The following is a 15,183-nucleotide window of genomic DNA, read 5'->3' as shown; positions in this document are numbered from 1 at the left end:
TCTGAAAATTGACTAATTTTAGTTAAGCTATTGATTTAATAAAACAAATAAAAATATTTTTACTACAGAACTTATAATTTACAGGGTTTTAAATTTATTTTCAAATTATAAGTTAATTATAATGTTTTTAAAAATACCAATTCACAAAGAAAAATTAAATTATACATTCTAATTCTTGTGAGGAACATAAAACAGCACTTTTACATGGTAATGGGTATGGGAGGGAGATATAGATTAAATACTAAAATTTTCTTACTATTAATAAATAGGAAAAACAGTTAAAATTATTCATTGAAGTATCAAAAAATTAGCATAGCTACTTTGTTTTTTTTTTTTTTTTACTTTGTTATTTTTAACAGCAAGAATGCTTGTTTCTAGGCATTCAATAAATATAAATTAGTAAATGTGGTTTAAAAATTCTTAAGACTAGAACGTGCTTATTTACATATTTAAAAAACAATTTAAGAATAAGTTTAGATGATGCATCAGAAAGATTGCTTCAAAAATTATAAACTCCTTGAATTTATATGCCCTTGAAAATTACATCACCACAAAAAGAAACACTAGTGTGATCCACAACTGCCTTCGTGTCATTACAAAAGGAAGAGATTAGATAGGAAGTGACAGACTACCCTATAATATGAATTTAATGTGTGTTTAATTGAACTTCAAACAATTTTAATACAGAGAAATTACATTTGAAATAAAATTGGCTACAGAAAAAGGATTAATAATCAATGCTCTGTCAAAGTCAAAGGAATTTAAGTAACTTTGCAAGTTTTTCTTTCAAAGAAATTGTGGTCAAAATATAAACAGGTAATGGCTGGTATAATGAAGTATGAAATATCTGTGGCTGTTTGGGCCACAAAATGAAATTAGATAATCCTAATTAATTTATCAGATAAATTTTTGTGCCATACACAAAACCTATCAGTTAAAAATCTATGTGAGGGGGGGCTTCCCTGCAGTCCAGTGGTTAAAACTCTGTGCTTCCAATGCAGGGGGTGTGGGTTCAATCCCTGGTCAGGGAACTAAGCCATGCGGTGCGGCCGAAAAAAAAAAAATCTATGTGAATAAACTAAAATTCACTAAACTATAAAAGGGTGAGTTTTTTTATTGTGGTAAATACACACAACATAAAATTTGCCATTTTTAAATGTACAGTTCACTGGCAGTAAGTGCACTCATATTGATGTGCAATTATCACCACCATCCATCTCCAGAACTTTTCAAAAGGATAAATGTTATGGTATGTGAATTATATATCAATAAAGCTGTTATAAAAAAACTATCAGAACTGAAAACATACAAAGGAGCTTTTAGAGATGATGAAAATGTTCTTTATCTTCATTGGTTATATGGCTAAAACTCATCAAAGTGAATACTTAAATATGTGCAGTTCATTGTATATAAAATACACAAAACAATACAAAATTATCAAAACTTGCATTATATCGAAAGATGTATTTTAATTTTTAAATATTTCTACAATGAGTAATTATATTCAAATAGTTCTAAAATACACATCCAGTTTCTTTAATAAAGTTGGAGAACTAATGGCAGAGACTTTTCTTTGGGTTTTAAAATTTACTTTTCAAAATTTTATGTTAATAGATGTTATTTCTAATACTTACAAGATGAAAATGAATTTTTAAAGTGGAAAACTGTTGTCCAATTTATAAGTAATATGAATAAGCCATACGTTTACCTATCAAGCAATTGTTTATAGTTCAACACATCAACTACCCTCATTTCAATTATTTCAGCAATTGCGTAATGTGAAATTCCTAAATTATGGTAACTGATATATAAAATTAGCAATCATATTTTTATAATTTAAAGTTGATATGCATATTAAAGCTTATCTAGCAAAGAACCAGCCTCCTACCCTTCAGATTCTTCAGTCTTTTCTCCACCATTATGAGTAGTACAATTTTCACTTTCTGAAGAACAATTCCTTGTGGAAGCTATACTATGTCTTCCTTAAATACAGAAACAAACACATACAAAAACAAAGGGGGGAGGTTAGCATTTCTAACTGAGAATGGGTTTTTACTTATTGAATGGTTATACTATAAATTCATGGTTTCCAAGAGTACTTAAATATGGTACTTTGTCAGGTGCCTTAATATTTCTAAAGGTATATGGAAAAAACAGTACGAAAAAAGGATCACAAATTGTTAACATTACACTGAAGATTTAAAACATACTAACATGGTGTGAAGGGATGGGGTCAAATTTTCAAAAGCCTACATATAGTTTTCTCTTCCTGAAGCAAATTTTTATATCAATACTCTGCTGCTGCTGAAATTAAAATAATTCACTACACTGAAGATTTCTAAAACCAGTTATTATTTCCAATGAAGTTGTGGAAAACATCGCTTCTACACCGCTGCTATGTCATCTGAAGCTACTGCTGACTCCAATAGAGGGGAGCTGTAGAAAAGACAACATGAGAGGCAAGCAAGATTCTCCCAGTAAAAAAAAAAAATTAAGTAAAAGGTACAGGTCAAATCCCTTTAAAATTTACAACATAACATAAATAGGCTAATGGACTGGAGTAGTAAATTTTGATACAGTAAAAAGCTCTTTTGGGTAATAGTGTTTGACCTGTATGTTAACATCTATACTTTTTTTTTAAATACAGCAAAGACAAATTTCTAAAGCTCAGGAAAATACAAATACTAATAGATTTTTCTATTAATGTTTCTATTAGCCTTTACATAAAGAAAAGTTGATGGGAATACATAGTATTTTGTAGAACTGTCGTAAGGACAAGCACTGCATTTTGTTTTTAAAACCTTACCTGTTTTAGAAACTGCATCCTGACCAACTGGAGTCTCCTGAAATTCTCTTTGTGTGCCAAGAAGCGAGGATTTGATATATGTGGCTAAAGTTTCAACAGGACTCTCTCCAGCAGCCATGAGGGGACTATAGTGGTTGTCCACAGGTGAGCTTCCACTGTTCTTCAGTTCATCGAATCTCTTTGCACACTGTAATGATATAAAGGAAGGAAATGTATGTCTGGGGGGTTTTAAATCATTTTTTATAAGTGAATATTAATCTCTTGGGTAACATCTAGAAAATTAGTGCACATTTCAATACATGAAAGCCTCTGACTTACTTTTTTCTTTTTTAAAATTCAGGGTAGTTTTTTAAAAAATACGCTTTAACTCAAAGGCATAATGTATTTATGCTCTTGTAGAAAAATGAAGAATGCCTTTATCAACCATATTTCCCCATGGTCTACGTCTATCATCAGTTGATAATTTTAATAATTTAGTTAAAAACTTGGCTTTTATTTTCACACTGAGTTTCCACCAGGAACAAGACCAAATTCTAACCTTCAAAGAAAAAAAAAAACAAAAAGTATCTGATTTGTGACACTAGATTTTCTTTATTAAAATGAGTCTTTGTTCTTACTAACAGTGAGGTTCACCATGCACAAAATACTGTAGTAACACTTCACGGACACATATTTGGGCAGTTTGTTCTAGAACAGTGTTTTCCCTTAACCCATTGTTAGTCACGGAATCAATTTAGAAAAGTCCAGATTAGCAACTAAAAAAAAAGAAATAAAATACAACAGATTAGAAAATACCAAGAGTGCATTAAGTATAATAAGGCTAAGTAGTCCTTCATGAAAATGTCATTTCTAAGTGTGTACTACGTCACAACATAAAATGCGGGTCTTGGTCAAACAACATTTCCATAGCATTCATGTTTAAATATCCATCAGTAGCAACGTGGGTGGCAAATTGCATAGCAGACCAAGTAATCTGGGAGGTGCAAAAGGAGAAAAATATGTATCATGTATACACGTACATGTTAAGTGAATAATGCATTGGGTATGGCATCATTCATTTATTACACAAAAATTTATCAAGTACCCACTAGATATTAAGCACCATTTTCAGAAAAGATTGTTTACTAATAGTACTATAGTACTATTACTACAAAGAAATCCCTATTCAAGGCTTAGTCCTTTGAAAATGCATTTAAAAGACACGTAAGTGTAGGACTTCCCTGTGGTCCAGTGGTTAAGACTCCATGCTTCCACTGCAGGGGGCATGGGTTCGATCCCTGGTCAGGGAACTAAGATCCCACATGCCCCATGGCACAGCCAAAAAAATAAACAAAAACAAAACAAAATGATACATAAGTTTAGACTAAAATATTATACTCAGTATGTATGCCTACCTCTTTAAGCAAAGTCTTAAAATTAAATAAAAATAATTAATATGATAAATGAGAAACAAAATATTTTTGTATGAGGACTGAAAAAAGCAGTGATGAAGACCTGGCAAAGAAAAAAAATGCTGTAATGATTAGAAGAATGTACAGGTTCACAGGTACCTCTATAGGATAAAGAATATAAGTGATTTAATTGAATCCATTTTTCATACAAAATGAGTTTATTTTCTGTAACAGAGAAAGTGGTTAGGTAGGCTTTTTTTAAATATAAATTTATTTTATTTATTTTTTATTTTTGGCTGCGTTGGGTCTTTGCTGCTGCTAGCAGGCTTTTCTCTAGTTGCAGCGAGCAGGGGCTACTCTTCATTGCAGTGCGCAGGCTTCTCATTGCGGTGGCTTCTCTCGTTGCGGAGAGCAGGCTCTAGGTGCGCAGGCTCAGAAGTTGTGGCGCACGGGCTTAGTTGCTCCGCGGCACGTGGGATCTTCCCAGACCAGGGCTTGAACCCATGTCCCTTGCATTGACAGGCGGATTCTTAACCACTGTGCCACCAGGGAAGCCCTAGGTAGGCTTTTAAACTGTAGATTCTTCTGATATCTTTTAGGTAACGCTTATAGCTATATTGGAAATTGAACGTAGATTTATCTTATTTAACAAAGCTTACAACAATTTCTAATACTTAAGAAATATGAAAATTATGAAACCTGAATATTTGAAATGAACACATGATTGCTTAAACAAAAAGCAAGTGAACTGTGAATAATTTAAAGTACATTGTTAAATCTTCTTTTGTGTTTAAGCAAAAATTACATATCTATATGCCAAAGAAAGGTTGGACCCCCTAAGTCACACCATATAAGAAAATTAGCTCAAAAGAGATCAAAGACTAAGTATAAGAGCTATAACTATAAAATTATTAGAAGGCAATATAGGTAAAAGTCTTCATGACCTTGGTTAGGTGATAGTTTCTTAGATATAACACTAAAAACACAAGCAACAAAGAAAAATTAGATATACTAGTCTTCATTAAAATTTAAAACTTTGTACTTCAAAGGACACCATCAGGGAAATGAAAAGACAGTCCACAAAATAGGAGAAAATATTTGCAAATCACATGTTTGACAAGGGACTTGTATCTAGAATACATAAAGAACTCTTACCACTCAATGATAAAAAGACAAATAACGCAATTGAAAAATGGGCAAAGGATATGAATAGATATTTCTCCAAAGAAGCTCTATAAATGGCTTATAAGCACATTAAAAGATGGTCAACATCATTAGCCACTAGGAAAATGCAAATCAAAATCGTAATGAGTTAACACTTCACACACACTAGGATGGCCATAATAAAAAAGACATAATAAAAGTGTTGGTAAGGATGTGGAGAAATTGGAACCCTCATACATTGCTGGTGAAAATGTAAAATGGTATAGTCACTTTGGAAAAATTAGATACATTATTTCAGCTAAGGTAAATGCTTATCTAGAAAATTTTAATTCATCCTTTCTCCACTTTCAAAATACCAACAGGTCAACTTCAAAATGAAAAAAAAAAAAATCCGGGAGATTAAGAGAACATTCAAGAAACTTAAAAAATATATAATTTTTGGGACTTCCCTGGTGGTCCAGTGGTAAAGAATCCGCCTTCCAATGCAGGGGACACGGGTTTGATCCCTGGTCAGGGAACTAAGATCTCACATGCCACGGGGCAACTAAGCTTGCACGTCACAACTACTGAGCTCGCGCACCTCAACTAGAGAGCCTGCATGCCACAAACCACAGAGCCCACGCACTCTGGAACCGGCGCACCACAACCACAGAGCTCACGCACCCTGGAGTCTGTGCGTCACAACTAGAGAAGAGAAAACCCACACGCCGCAACGAAAGATCCCATATGCCTCAACAAAGATCCCGCATGCCGCAACTAAGACCTGACACAGCCAAAAATAAATTAAATAAAAAAATAATAAAAAAAAAATATATATGTAGTTTTTTTTGTCCACCAGATAGTATAACAATATTGAAAATAAGTCAGTACGGACAGTCAATAGGATTAGATAGATCAATGGATTAGAATGGTAAGTCGAGAAATAGATCTGAAGGTAAAATTTCAGACCAGTAATAAAGAATGGACTATTCAATAAATGTTGAGACAACTAACTAGTAATTAGGAAAAAAGTTAAAACTAAAAAAATTCCAGGGACTTCCCTGGTTGCACAGTGGTTAAGAATCTGCCTGCCAAATGCAGGGGACAGGGGTTCGAGTCCTGGTCTGGGAAGATCCCACATGTCGCAGAGCAACTAAGTCCGTGCGCCACAACTACTGAGCCTGCGCTCTAGAGGCTGCGAGCCACAACTACTGAGCCTGCACTCTAGAGCCCGTGTGCCACAACTACTGAGGCCCGCATGCCTAGAGCCTGTGCTCTGCAACAGGAGAAGCCACCACAATGAGAAGCCCGCGCACCGCAACGAAGAGTAGCACCCGCTAGCCACAACTAGAGAAAGCCGGTGCGCAGCAATGAAGAGCCAATGCAGCCAAAAAATAATTAAAAAAAAAAAAAATCCCAAGTGGAGTCAAGATTTAAATGTAAAATAAAAAGTAGTCCGCAAAATGTAGGTGACTTTATATTATACACAGTCTTCAGGTTGAGAAGGTTTCTAAACATGACAAAAAAGGAGAACATCAAAGTAAAAGATTCACAGATTTTTAACATAAACTTTTAAACATTTGTATACAAGAGACTATCATTAATAACTTATAGCTGAAAAAAAACTGAGAAAAATAAGCTAGATTAAGGGTTAATATATTCAATACATAGAAAACTGTTATTAAACTAGTAACAAACAAAAAATTTACAAATAGAAAAGGATATGGAACAATAAAATATAAAACATTCATCCTTTAGGATTTAAAGAAAGAAATGAAAACTGTGATAACATTTATTAAAATCAAATATATATTTATTTACATATAAATAAGAATTTTGAAAAGGCACACAGAGAAATAATATTTACTATATAAAGTGCAAGGATCAGGCACTCAGCTATTTTGACTGGAGTACAACATGGATGACCCTTCCAGTGGACAATATGTAACAAAAGCCTTAAAAATGCACATGCCCTCTAATGAAGCAATTCTGCTTCTGAGATTATCCCCTAAGAAAAGAATAAGATATTTGTTACAGTGGTATTTGCAGTAGTCAAAAGTTGGAAACAATAGCTTAAATATCCAATAAAAGGTTCAATAAATTATGATTTAGCTCAAATAAAAGAATGACAGTATACTGTCATCAAATGTAGAACTCTAGCAACTGACACATAAAGATGTTCACAATATGCTACGTGAAAAACAAAGCAGCAAAGTAGTACATTTGTTACATGTCTTTAAGAATTCATATATGAATAGAAAAGAATCTGGAAGGATATATACAAGGTTTCAACAGCTTACTTTAGGTAGGGTCAGATTTATAATTCTGATTTTTCACTTGTTTCCTTGTGTGTGTGTGTTATGTGTGTGTTTGTATTCTTTGAGGATATGTCTTGTTTAGTAATAAGAAATGAATTAAAAATTCACATTACTTAAAAATAGTCTGATTCACATTCAGTTGCATTTTAGTTAAAAAAATAATTTCTTGGGAATTCCCTGGTGGTTCAGTGGTTAGGGTTCCGTGCTTCCACTACAGGGGACACGGGTTCAATCCCTGGTCAGGGAGGTCAGGGAACTAAGATCCTGCAAGCCACACAGTGCGGCCAAAAAAAAAGTTCTCAACTGGGTGAATTTGAATATGCAGTGGATATTAGATGATAAGATGGAGTCACTGTTAATTTTCTTAGCTTTGATCATGGTACTGTAGTTATGTAATAATACCCTTATTTTAAGATGTATGCTACAGTCTATGAAGTATTGTGATGTCTGAAACTTACTTCTAAATGTCAAAAAAAAAAAAAAAGTTACATAAAGAGATCAAGCAAACACCTAGAATTGCTGACTCCAAATAAAGGATATAGGGATGCTATACTATTCTTTTAACTTTTCTGTATGTTTGAAAATATTCACAATAAAAAGTTGGAAAAACAGTCAAATTCACAGGTTTGCCTTGTTTTAAAACCTAACATGTAAAAATCCAAAAGATGAAAAAGTATAGATTAGGGAATGATAATATACACTTAATAATAAATTCCCTCATCATTTCACAAAGACCTATAACATAACCGAGGGCAAGTAATCCCTGTGGGTACTGGTTTTCTCAACTGTAAAAGCAGAGGGTAGAATTTGGTTCATTCACTGATACTATAGGTATTTATTGACTGTATATTATGGGCCAGGCAGTGGTGCATATGCTTAAAACCTACTGGGTAAAATCACTAATGTCCTTTCTACCTCTAGAAATCTGAGATGATTCATCCACTTTAGGGTTCCTTTTAACAGCAAAAAATTCTGATGTCAGTGTTTCTCCAACTAGGGTTCACAGATGAATTACCAGAAACCTAAGAGTTCCCTAGAAGAGTTTTTAGATTGTGGGTTTTGATTCTGAGGATAACCTTAATAAAATCATCCAGGTCATTAGGATGACAGAATATTTCCATGCCTATTTGCTTTTCTGTTGTAAATTAATTGTAAATTAAGTTGGTACCAAGAAATATTTTAATTGTCCACGGCTAATTTTATTTTTTTATTTAAAAAAATTTTTATTTTATTTATTTATTTATTTATTTATTTTTGGCTGCTTTTGGGTCTTCATTGCTGCGTGCGGGCTTTCTCTAGTTACAGTGAGCGGGGGCTGCTCTTCGTTGCGGTGTGCGGGCTTCTCACTGCGGTGGCTTCTTTTGTTGCAGAGAACGGGATCTAGGCGCGCGGGTTCAGTAGCTGTGGCGCACGGGCTTAGTTGCTCCGCAGCATATGGGATCTTCCCAGACCAGGGCTCGAACCCGTGTCCCCTGCATCGGCAGGCAGATTCTCAACCACTGCGCCACCAGGGAAGCCCCCACGGCTAATTTTAATAAAGGGCAATGTGGAGAAGAAACCTGGTGTAGAGAAGAGATGTGTTAGTGCCAAGGGAAGGCAAGTAATGTCCTGGCACAACACACGGCTTCACGGTAGAGGGTTAAAGAGAGAAAAGTGGAGAAAGAGTAAAGGCTTTGAAGGGCACATGGCAGCACAGGCTAAACGCAAAAAAATTTTGTGCCACAAGAGGCTACACAAATATTTGCATTATAATCAGCAATTTAATTTCAGCAAAACACTATTACTTATCACATTAAGCTTATTAGTTTGAATTGTGTTGGTTTGAGTTTTCACTTGTGTCTATAAAATGTAAATTTGGTTTATGATCATATAGGTGTGTTTATACCCAGTATTGTTAGTGCACATTTAATTTCCACTATAATAATAATTTAAGTCATCATTGGGAGTTTTCAAGTTTTTTTTCCTTTAAAAAGGTCTGTACATTACTCAAGTTTGAGAAGCATAGCGTTAGCAATTTAATAAAACTGGATTTAGAAAAATGTTATCTACCCATTCAGTTGTAAACATGTAAGATAAGTTTGAATTTAAACATACCAGGTGGGTTAATATATAATTTACATAGATTATATTTAGCCAAATTGCATCATATGTACGCATATTCGGTATTTATATGTGCATATGAATATGTAAAACTCAAATATTTCTTCTTAGTATAACAGTTATTCCTTTAAATTGATCACTTTTTCTGATTTCTTTTCAGTAGATATCTGAAAGACCGTTATTTACCTCTTTGGGTGTTAATCCAGGCACAAGCCTTGCCACTGATTCCCAGTTGATGGTCTGGTGGATTCCAATTAATGGGTAAAGGATCATGTCCAACACCATTTGGTTGTTATTGTTTAGGAAATTGTTGTTTTCTGAATTTCCACGACTCATCTTTTGGAACTAGAGACAGAGAAGACAAATAGATTTATTTGCATCTGAAATCCAAATATTTTCAGAACATTATAAATCAGTTATAATTCATTCCTAAGAATTATCTACTACTACATAAAGGAAAGATAAAACTGACCTAAAATCAAAACAGAATACATAGCTCAAATCTCTTCAAATATAACAGTATTTGAATATTATGGATTGGTGGGTAGATAGATAGATAGAAGGATGGACAGATGGGTAAATATGTGATTAAAAAGTATGATAAAATGTTAAGGGTAGAATATAAGTGACGGGTATACAAGTGTTCACTATAAAATTCTTTTGATTTTGCCGTATGTTTAAAATTTTCCATAATAATATGTTGAGAGAAAAAGTTGAACACAATATATCTTCTTTAAAAAAAAATCCTTATGTATGCCTGATCTGTATTTTGATTAGCAGTTCATGGATGGTAGAACTAAACTAAACTAAACTAAACTGAAAAAAAAAAAAGCTAGTTAAAAAGAATGATAATTTCATTGCAGTCCTAAGCCATATTTCCTTTATTTCTCTGTGAGTGAATGTCCATGCTATAAACAATCGAGGCTGAGTATACTTAATTTTGACTGATGTAATCAAATGAAACTTAGAACTAAGTTAATCTGACATTTTAGGATAAGCATAATCATTGTTACTGCGCATGTGATTATGAATTACATATGGTGGGGAGAGTATATCAACAAATGTAATTAGCATTGTTTTTATATGTTTGAAACATTTTTTGGAAAGTCCTCTTATTCCTTATCTTCAGAAGCAATGTGACAACTGGCCTGATAAGGTTTAACCCTTACACACACCCAAACACACACCCTGACTCTCATATATAAAAAGCCAAGGCACCTCCACACACATACACACATGCACTCACACCTGCAGAGTGGAGGCTTCGCCTGCTTCTTCATCTGGCTCCCCACCCTCTCTCCTACCATCACACGTCCTCTGGTTTAATCCAGGAGACCTTGAATCAAGTGACTAAGGGTGTGTCCAAAATCATCAGGCAACAGGATGACCAAGAAAAAAGTCTCTAGAAGGCTTTCCTAATGGATGTAGCTCAATAAACATTTAGTGAGTCCCAACTATAAGCCAAGCACTGGGGATACCATGATAAATATGGCATGGTCCCTGTCCTCAAGGAGTTTACTAGTAGAGAGTTAAGGATACAAACAGACAAACATCATCTTAATATCATTTGTTGACAGCCAAAGCAGAGGGGAGCCATCAAGGGGCAGAGGAGGGACACATAATAGCTGTTGGTATTGTGGAGGAGGGTAAGACCGAGGTATCAAAAAGAAGCTACCTCCTTCAACCTTAGAGAATTTTAAGAACTTATTTACTGAGTATTTACTAGGAGCCTGGAGCTGGGCTAAGCCTGCTATATAAGTTATTTCAATTCTCACCACAACCCTATAAGATAGATGCTTTCCCCAATTTTACAAGACCAAGAAACACATTCAGAAAAGTTAAATAATTTGTACAAGGCCACAGAACTAATAAGAGGCAGATCAAAGACTCAAATCCAGGTAAAACTGACTCTCAAATCCATGCTCTTTCCATTATATTCTAGAAGGAGAGTATAGGGGAGACAGCAGTTGGGAATGATGGCTTAGGGTAGAGAGAGAGTCTAAACATTTTGAAGTTAGTTACGATTCAATGAAACAATTTTGAAAGCTGTTTGTGAGGCAAGGGAGGGAGAAGGCTGTGGTATCGAAGAGAAAAAGAAGCTACTCCCTTCAAATTTAGAAAATTTTGAGAATTTATGTTGATTATATCTCAATAAAGCTGAAATTAAAAAAAAAAAAAAGAAATTTAACATTTACTGAGGCCTCACCATGTGCCAGGCATTATATATGAAGTCAGAACATAAATTTACAGATGAAAATAATGACAAAGATTTACAGCTAGTCATATCTATGACTTAATTGATGTTGAATCTGGGTTGGGAATATAATCTCCAAATATAAGCTGTTCCTATGGAAAAATATTATCTATTTTAGGACAAGAACTATAAAGCAAAGATCCACTGAGAGACCAGTATAGTGGAAAAAGCAATGAACATAGGAGTCTGAAGCTCTGGTTTGAGTTTTAACTCCACACAAGTTAGTCAAGGCAAGTCATTTGAAATTCTGCAATAAAAATTAAGTGCTGGTAATACCTCTACTTGACATCATACAAATAATCAAAGGGATTATCTTTGTGAAGGCACTTTGAAGACAATAAAAGCACCTCACAAATGTGATGCAACATAAAATAACAGTATCTACCTCCTAGGATCCTGCTAAGGATTATGCGAGATGTTTAAATGTTGGAATGGGGAGTTGGAATGCAGAAGCTCTCAGTTAAGTGTTAACTATGATTAGTACTATGTAATTTTTTACATAAAATACTGATGTAGGACATCAGGTGGTAGACATCATAAAGTTATCCTACATGTTTCTGCATGAACATTAAAAAGAAACAAAGAAAAACACTAAGCACTCTAAAAATCACAGCTTCCTAGCAACCAGAGAGGTACCTTGTTGATGGGCCAGAATCGTGTTGGGTATGGACCCTGGAGCCAGACTACCCAAATTTTTGTCCTGGTTCTACCACTTAAGGTATTATCTGGTTCTGATTACGTATCTCTATGCCTCAGTTTCCTCATCTGTAAAACAAAGAAAAATAGTAGCTAGCCCACATACTTTTGAGGACATATGGACAGTACTACCTGGCACATAGTACTACATAATGTTTGTAGTAGTAACGTTACCATTCCAAAGATCCTCAGATTAAACGGATTCAAAAAGATAAATGTGACAGATGAAAGGGGAGACAGCAACTTTCCAATGAAGTATGCTCTCAGCAAAATGAGTAAAGTCAGATCTAGATTCTTACCTAGTTTACCATTTCCAGCAGTACAACCTATGACTTCAGTGGTCTCGGCTACAACATAAGGAAAATAATACCTACCTTTGAGGTTATTGTAAGGATTAAATAATATATATAACACACTACCTGGCATACAAAAGGTGCTCAATAAATGATTTATTATTGCTATTATTATTTTCCTATTTTGGCCATTATTGGCATAAAAATTTCCAAAAATTAGTTTAAGAACTGTAAAACAATGCCTTGAGACCAGTTGAAAATAGATTTTACAGAACTTCACTGTTCTCTACTTGTGTGCCTAGCACATCATCCCTTTTCATACCACGCAATTTGAGAAGTATGTTAGAGGATGGGGTATTTTATTACAATTTGTTTGGGCCTCAATAAAAATTAGTCTGAAAGAGAATTCAGGGAAAGGACGTGGGTGCTGTTTTTTACTTCACTTCCAAAAAGATTCATTTAAAATTTCTAAAATATTTATTGTGGCCTACAATGTGAAGGCACCTGTTAGCTAATCAAATATACTGTTCATATAAAATAATTAAAACTTGTATGTGTATTTCCAATATAATACTACTCATTTATAATATATACGTTTAAGAATAATTTAAATCATCTAAATGTGAAAAAATTTTTTCTGTTAACATTTTCTTTACACAACTGAATCATATCAAGCAAGGGAAAACTACCCAGTATTAATTCCAGTTAAACGAATGTTCAAGAAAGCATCCCTTAGAGTCAGAATGTAAGTATGAAAGGTATAGCATTGACGGATAACCCTTAATAAATTCTCTCAGAGTAGCTGTCACAGGGCACCCTATTCTGGAAAAGAAGTATAGACTGATCGAAAACTGCCAATAAGAAAAAGTCTGAAGCTCAAACTACACTTTTACTAGATCTACGCTCATTCATGATAAAACATGAAAAAGATGTTAAAGTTTAATGTGAAACGTGTTATTTACCAAAAATAAAAATTCTATTTGTTTAATACTCTACACTTTTAAAGAGCACACCTCATGTCCTCTCCCCGATTCCCACAATCGTAATTTAAATGTATTAATAAAACCAATGTAATTAAGACCAAACAGAGGTCCACGACTGGCACCTGTATTTTCGTTTTCTTTTTTCAAACAGAAAAAGGGTCTTGTAGACAGAGACTTTTTCCCCTAGGCAGAGGAAGATGGGAAGCGAGGGCGGCCAGTAGGGCAGGTCAAAGGCCTTTGGCATAACAGAGGGTGGGAGATAACAGAGTTATTCCGCATTAGGGTAGAAGCCTTGTGCCCAGGCTTTCTGACCACGAATGGCAACGGAAGCAGCTGGCTTTCATCGTGAAGGGGAAAATAAAATCACAGCTGAAACCCAGGAAGAATAGATCAAAGCCCTGCAAACCTTCGGCCCAGAGGCTCGCTGCGCAGCACGTCCTTGGGGCAGCCCGGACCTTCGCGATCTCCCCGCTTCCCCCGTAGGGGCAGAAACTCCGGGAGCTGAGCGCGTGAGGGGCAGACAAAGGCGCGGGGCGGGCAGCTAGGCGAGGGAGGGGAAGATGCGGGGCAGGGACCCGGGGCGAGGCCGGGAGGCAGACGCTGGGGCTCCCTCAGCTGGTTCGCAGGCTGGACGGGCTTCGGGGACCTGGAGTAGGCACGGCTGGCGGGCTGCGGGTTGCGCGTGGGGGCGTTCGGAGGCACTTTGGGCGAGCTGGACCCCGGCCGCCAGGGCAGGAGGCCGCAGAGGGAACCCGCTAGCTGCCAGCGGTACCGCCTCTCGCCGCACTTCCCGCCCCCAACCGGCACCCGAGCCCCCTCGGCGTCTCGCTCACCTCTAAGCCGGGGAAGCCCTTGCTGCGCCTCCGTCACCTGCAGAGGCCGGTACCGCCCGCGCCATGAAGCTGCCGCGACCACAGCCGCGACCCCGGCCGCGGCGCCCCTACAAGCCACCCCCGGCCGCTAGCAGGCGACTGCGAGGTACCAGCCTCGCGGGGCGGGGGAGCGCGGGGATCGAAACCGCCAGCCAATCGCAGGCCAGCGCCTCTGCGGCGCAGCCAATGAGCGACAAGCTCCTGCCGGGAGGGAGGGAGCGGAGGAGCTGCGGCGGCGACTGGCCGCTGCGCCTAGCCTTTGCCTTCCTCCTCCCCGCCCCCACCTCGCATTCACTCTAGTCGCAGTGCAGCTTGCCACCCTACCAG

At 36.4% G+C, this 15,183-nt stretch overlaps 1 protein-coding gene across 5 annotated transcripts in view; it reads right to left on the bottom strand.

Moving 5' to 3' along the window:
- SANBR (SANT and BTB domain regulator of CSR) overlaps window positions 1–14,961 on the bottom strand; it is a 66,702-nt gene extending 51,741 nt beyond the window's left edge. For 2 of the 5 annotated variants that reach the window (XR_011076644.1, XM_068564781.1), the window contains exons 1-4: window positions 14,818–14,961; window positions 9,945–10,103; window positions 2,807–2,993; window positions 1,889–1,982 (exon numbers count right to left, since the gene is read on the bottom strand). Coding sequence is in view for 3 of the 5 variants with exons in the window: in XM_068564781.1 (XP_068420882.1) it covers window positions 1,889–1,982; window positions 2,807–2,993; window positions 9,945–10,094 (431 nt within the window). In the remaining 2 variants the exon portion in view is untranslated. Of the gene's footprint in view, window positions 1–1,888; window positions 1,983–2,806; window positions 2,994–9,944; window positions 10,104–12,648; window positions 12,778–14,390; window positions 14,688–14,817 lie in introns of those variants that run through there. The other 3 variants (XM_068564782.1, XM_068564783.1, XM_068564784.1) reach the window with 3 other exon arrangements.
- Between the last annotated feature and the right edge of the window lie 222 nt (window positions 14,962–15,183).

The sequence above is a fragment of the Eschrichtius robustus genome, chromosome 15 (genome assembly GCF_028021215.1).
Source record: "Eschrichtius robustus isolate mEscRob2 chromosome 15, mEscRob2.pri, whole genome shotgun sequence".
Classification (NCBI taxonomy): Eukaryota; Metazoa; Chordata; class Mammalia; order Artiodactyla; family Eschrichtiidae; genus Eschrichtius; species Eschrichtius robustus.
Note: the sequence above shows the minus strand (reverse complement) of the source record. Positions and strands in the feature narration are given on the sequence as shown.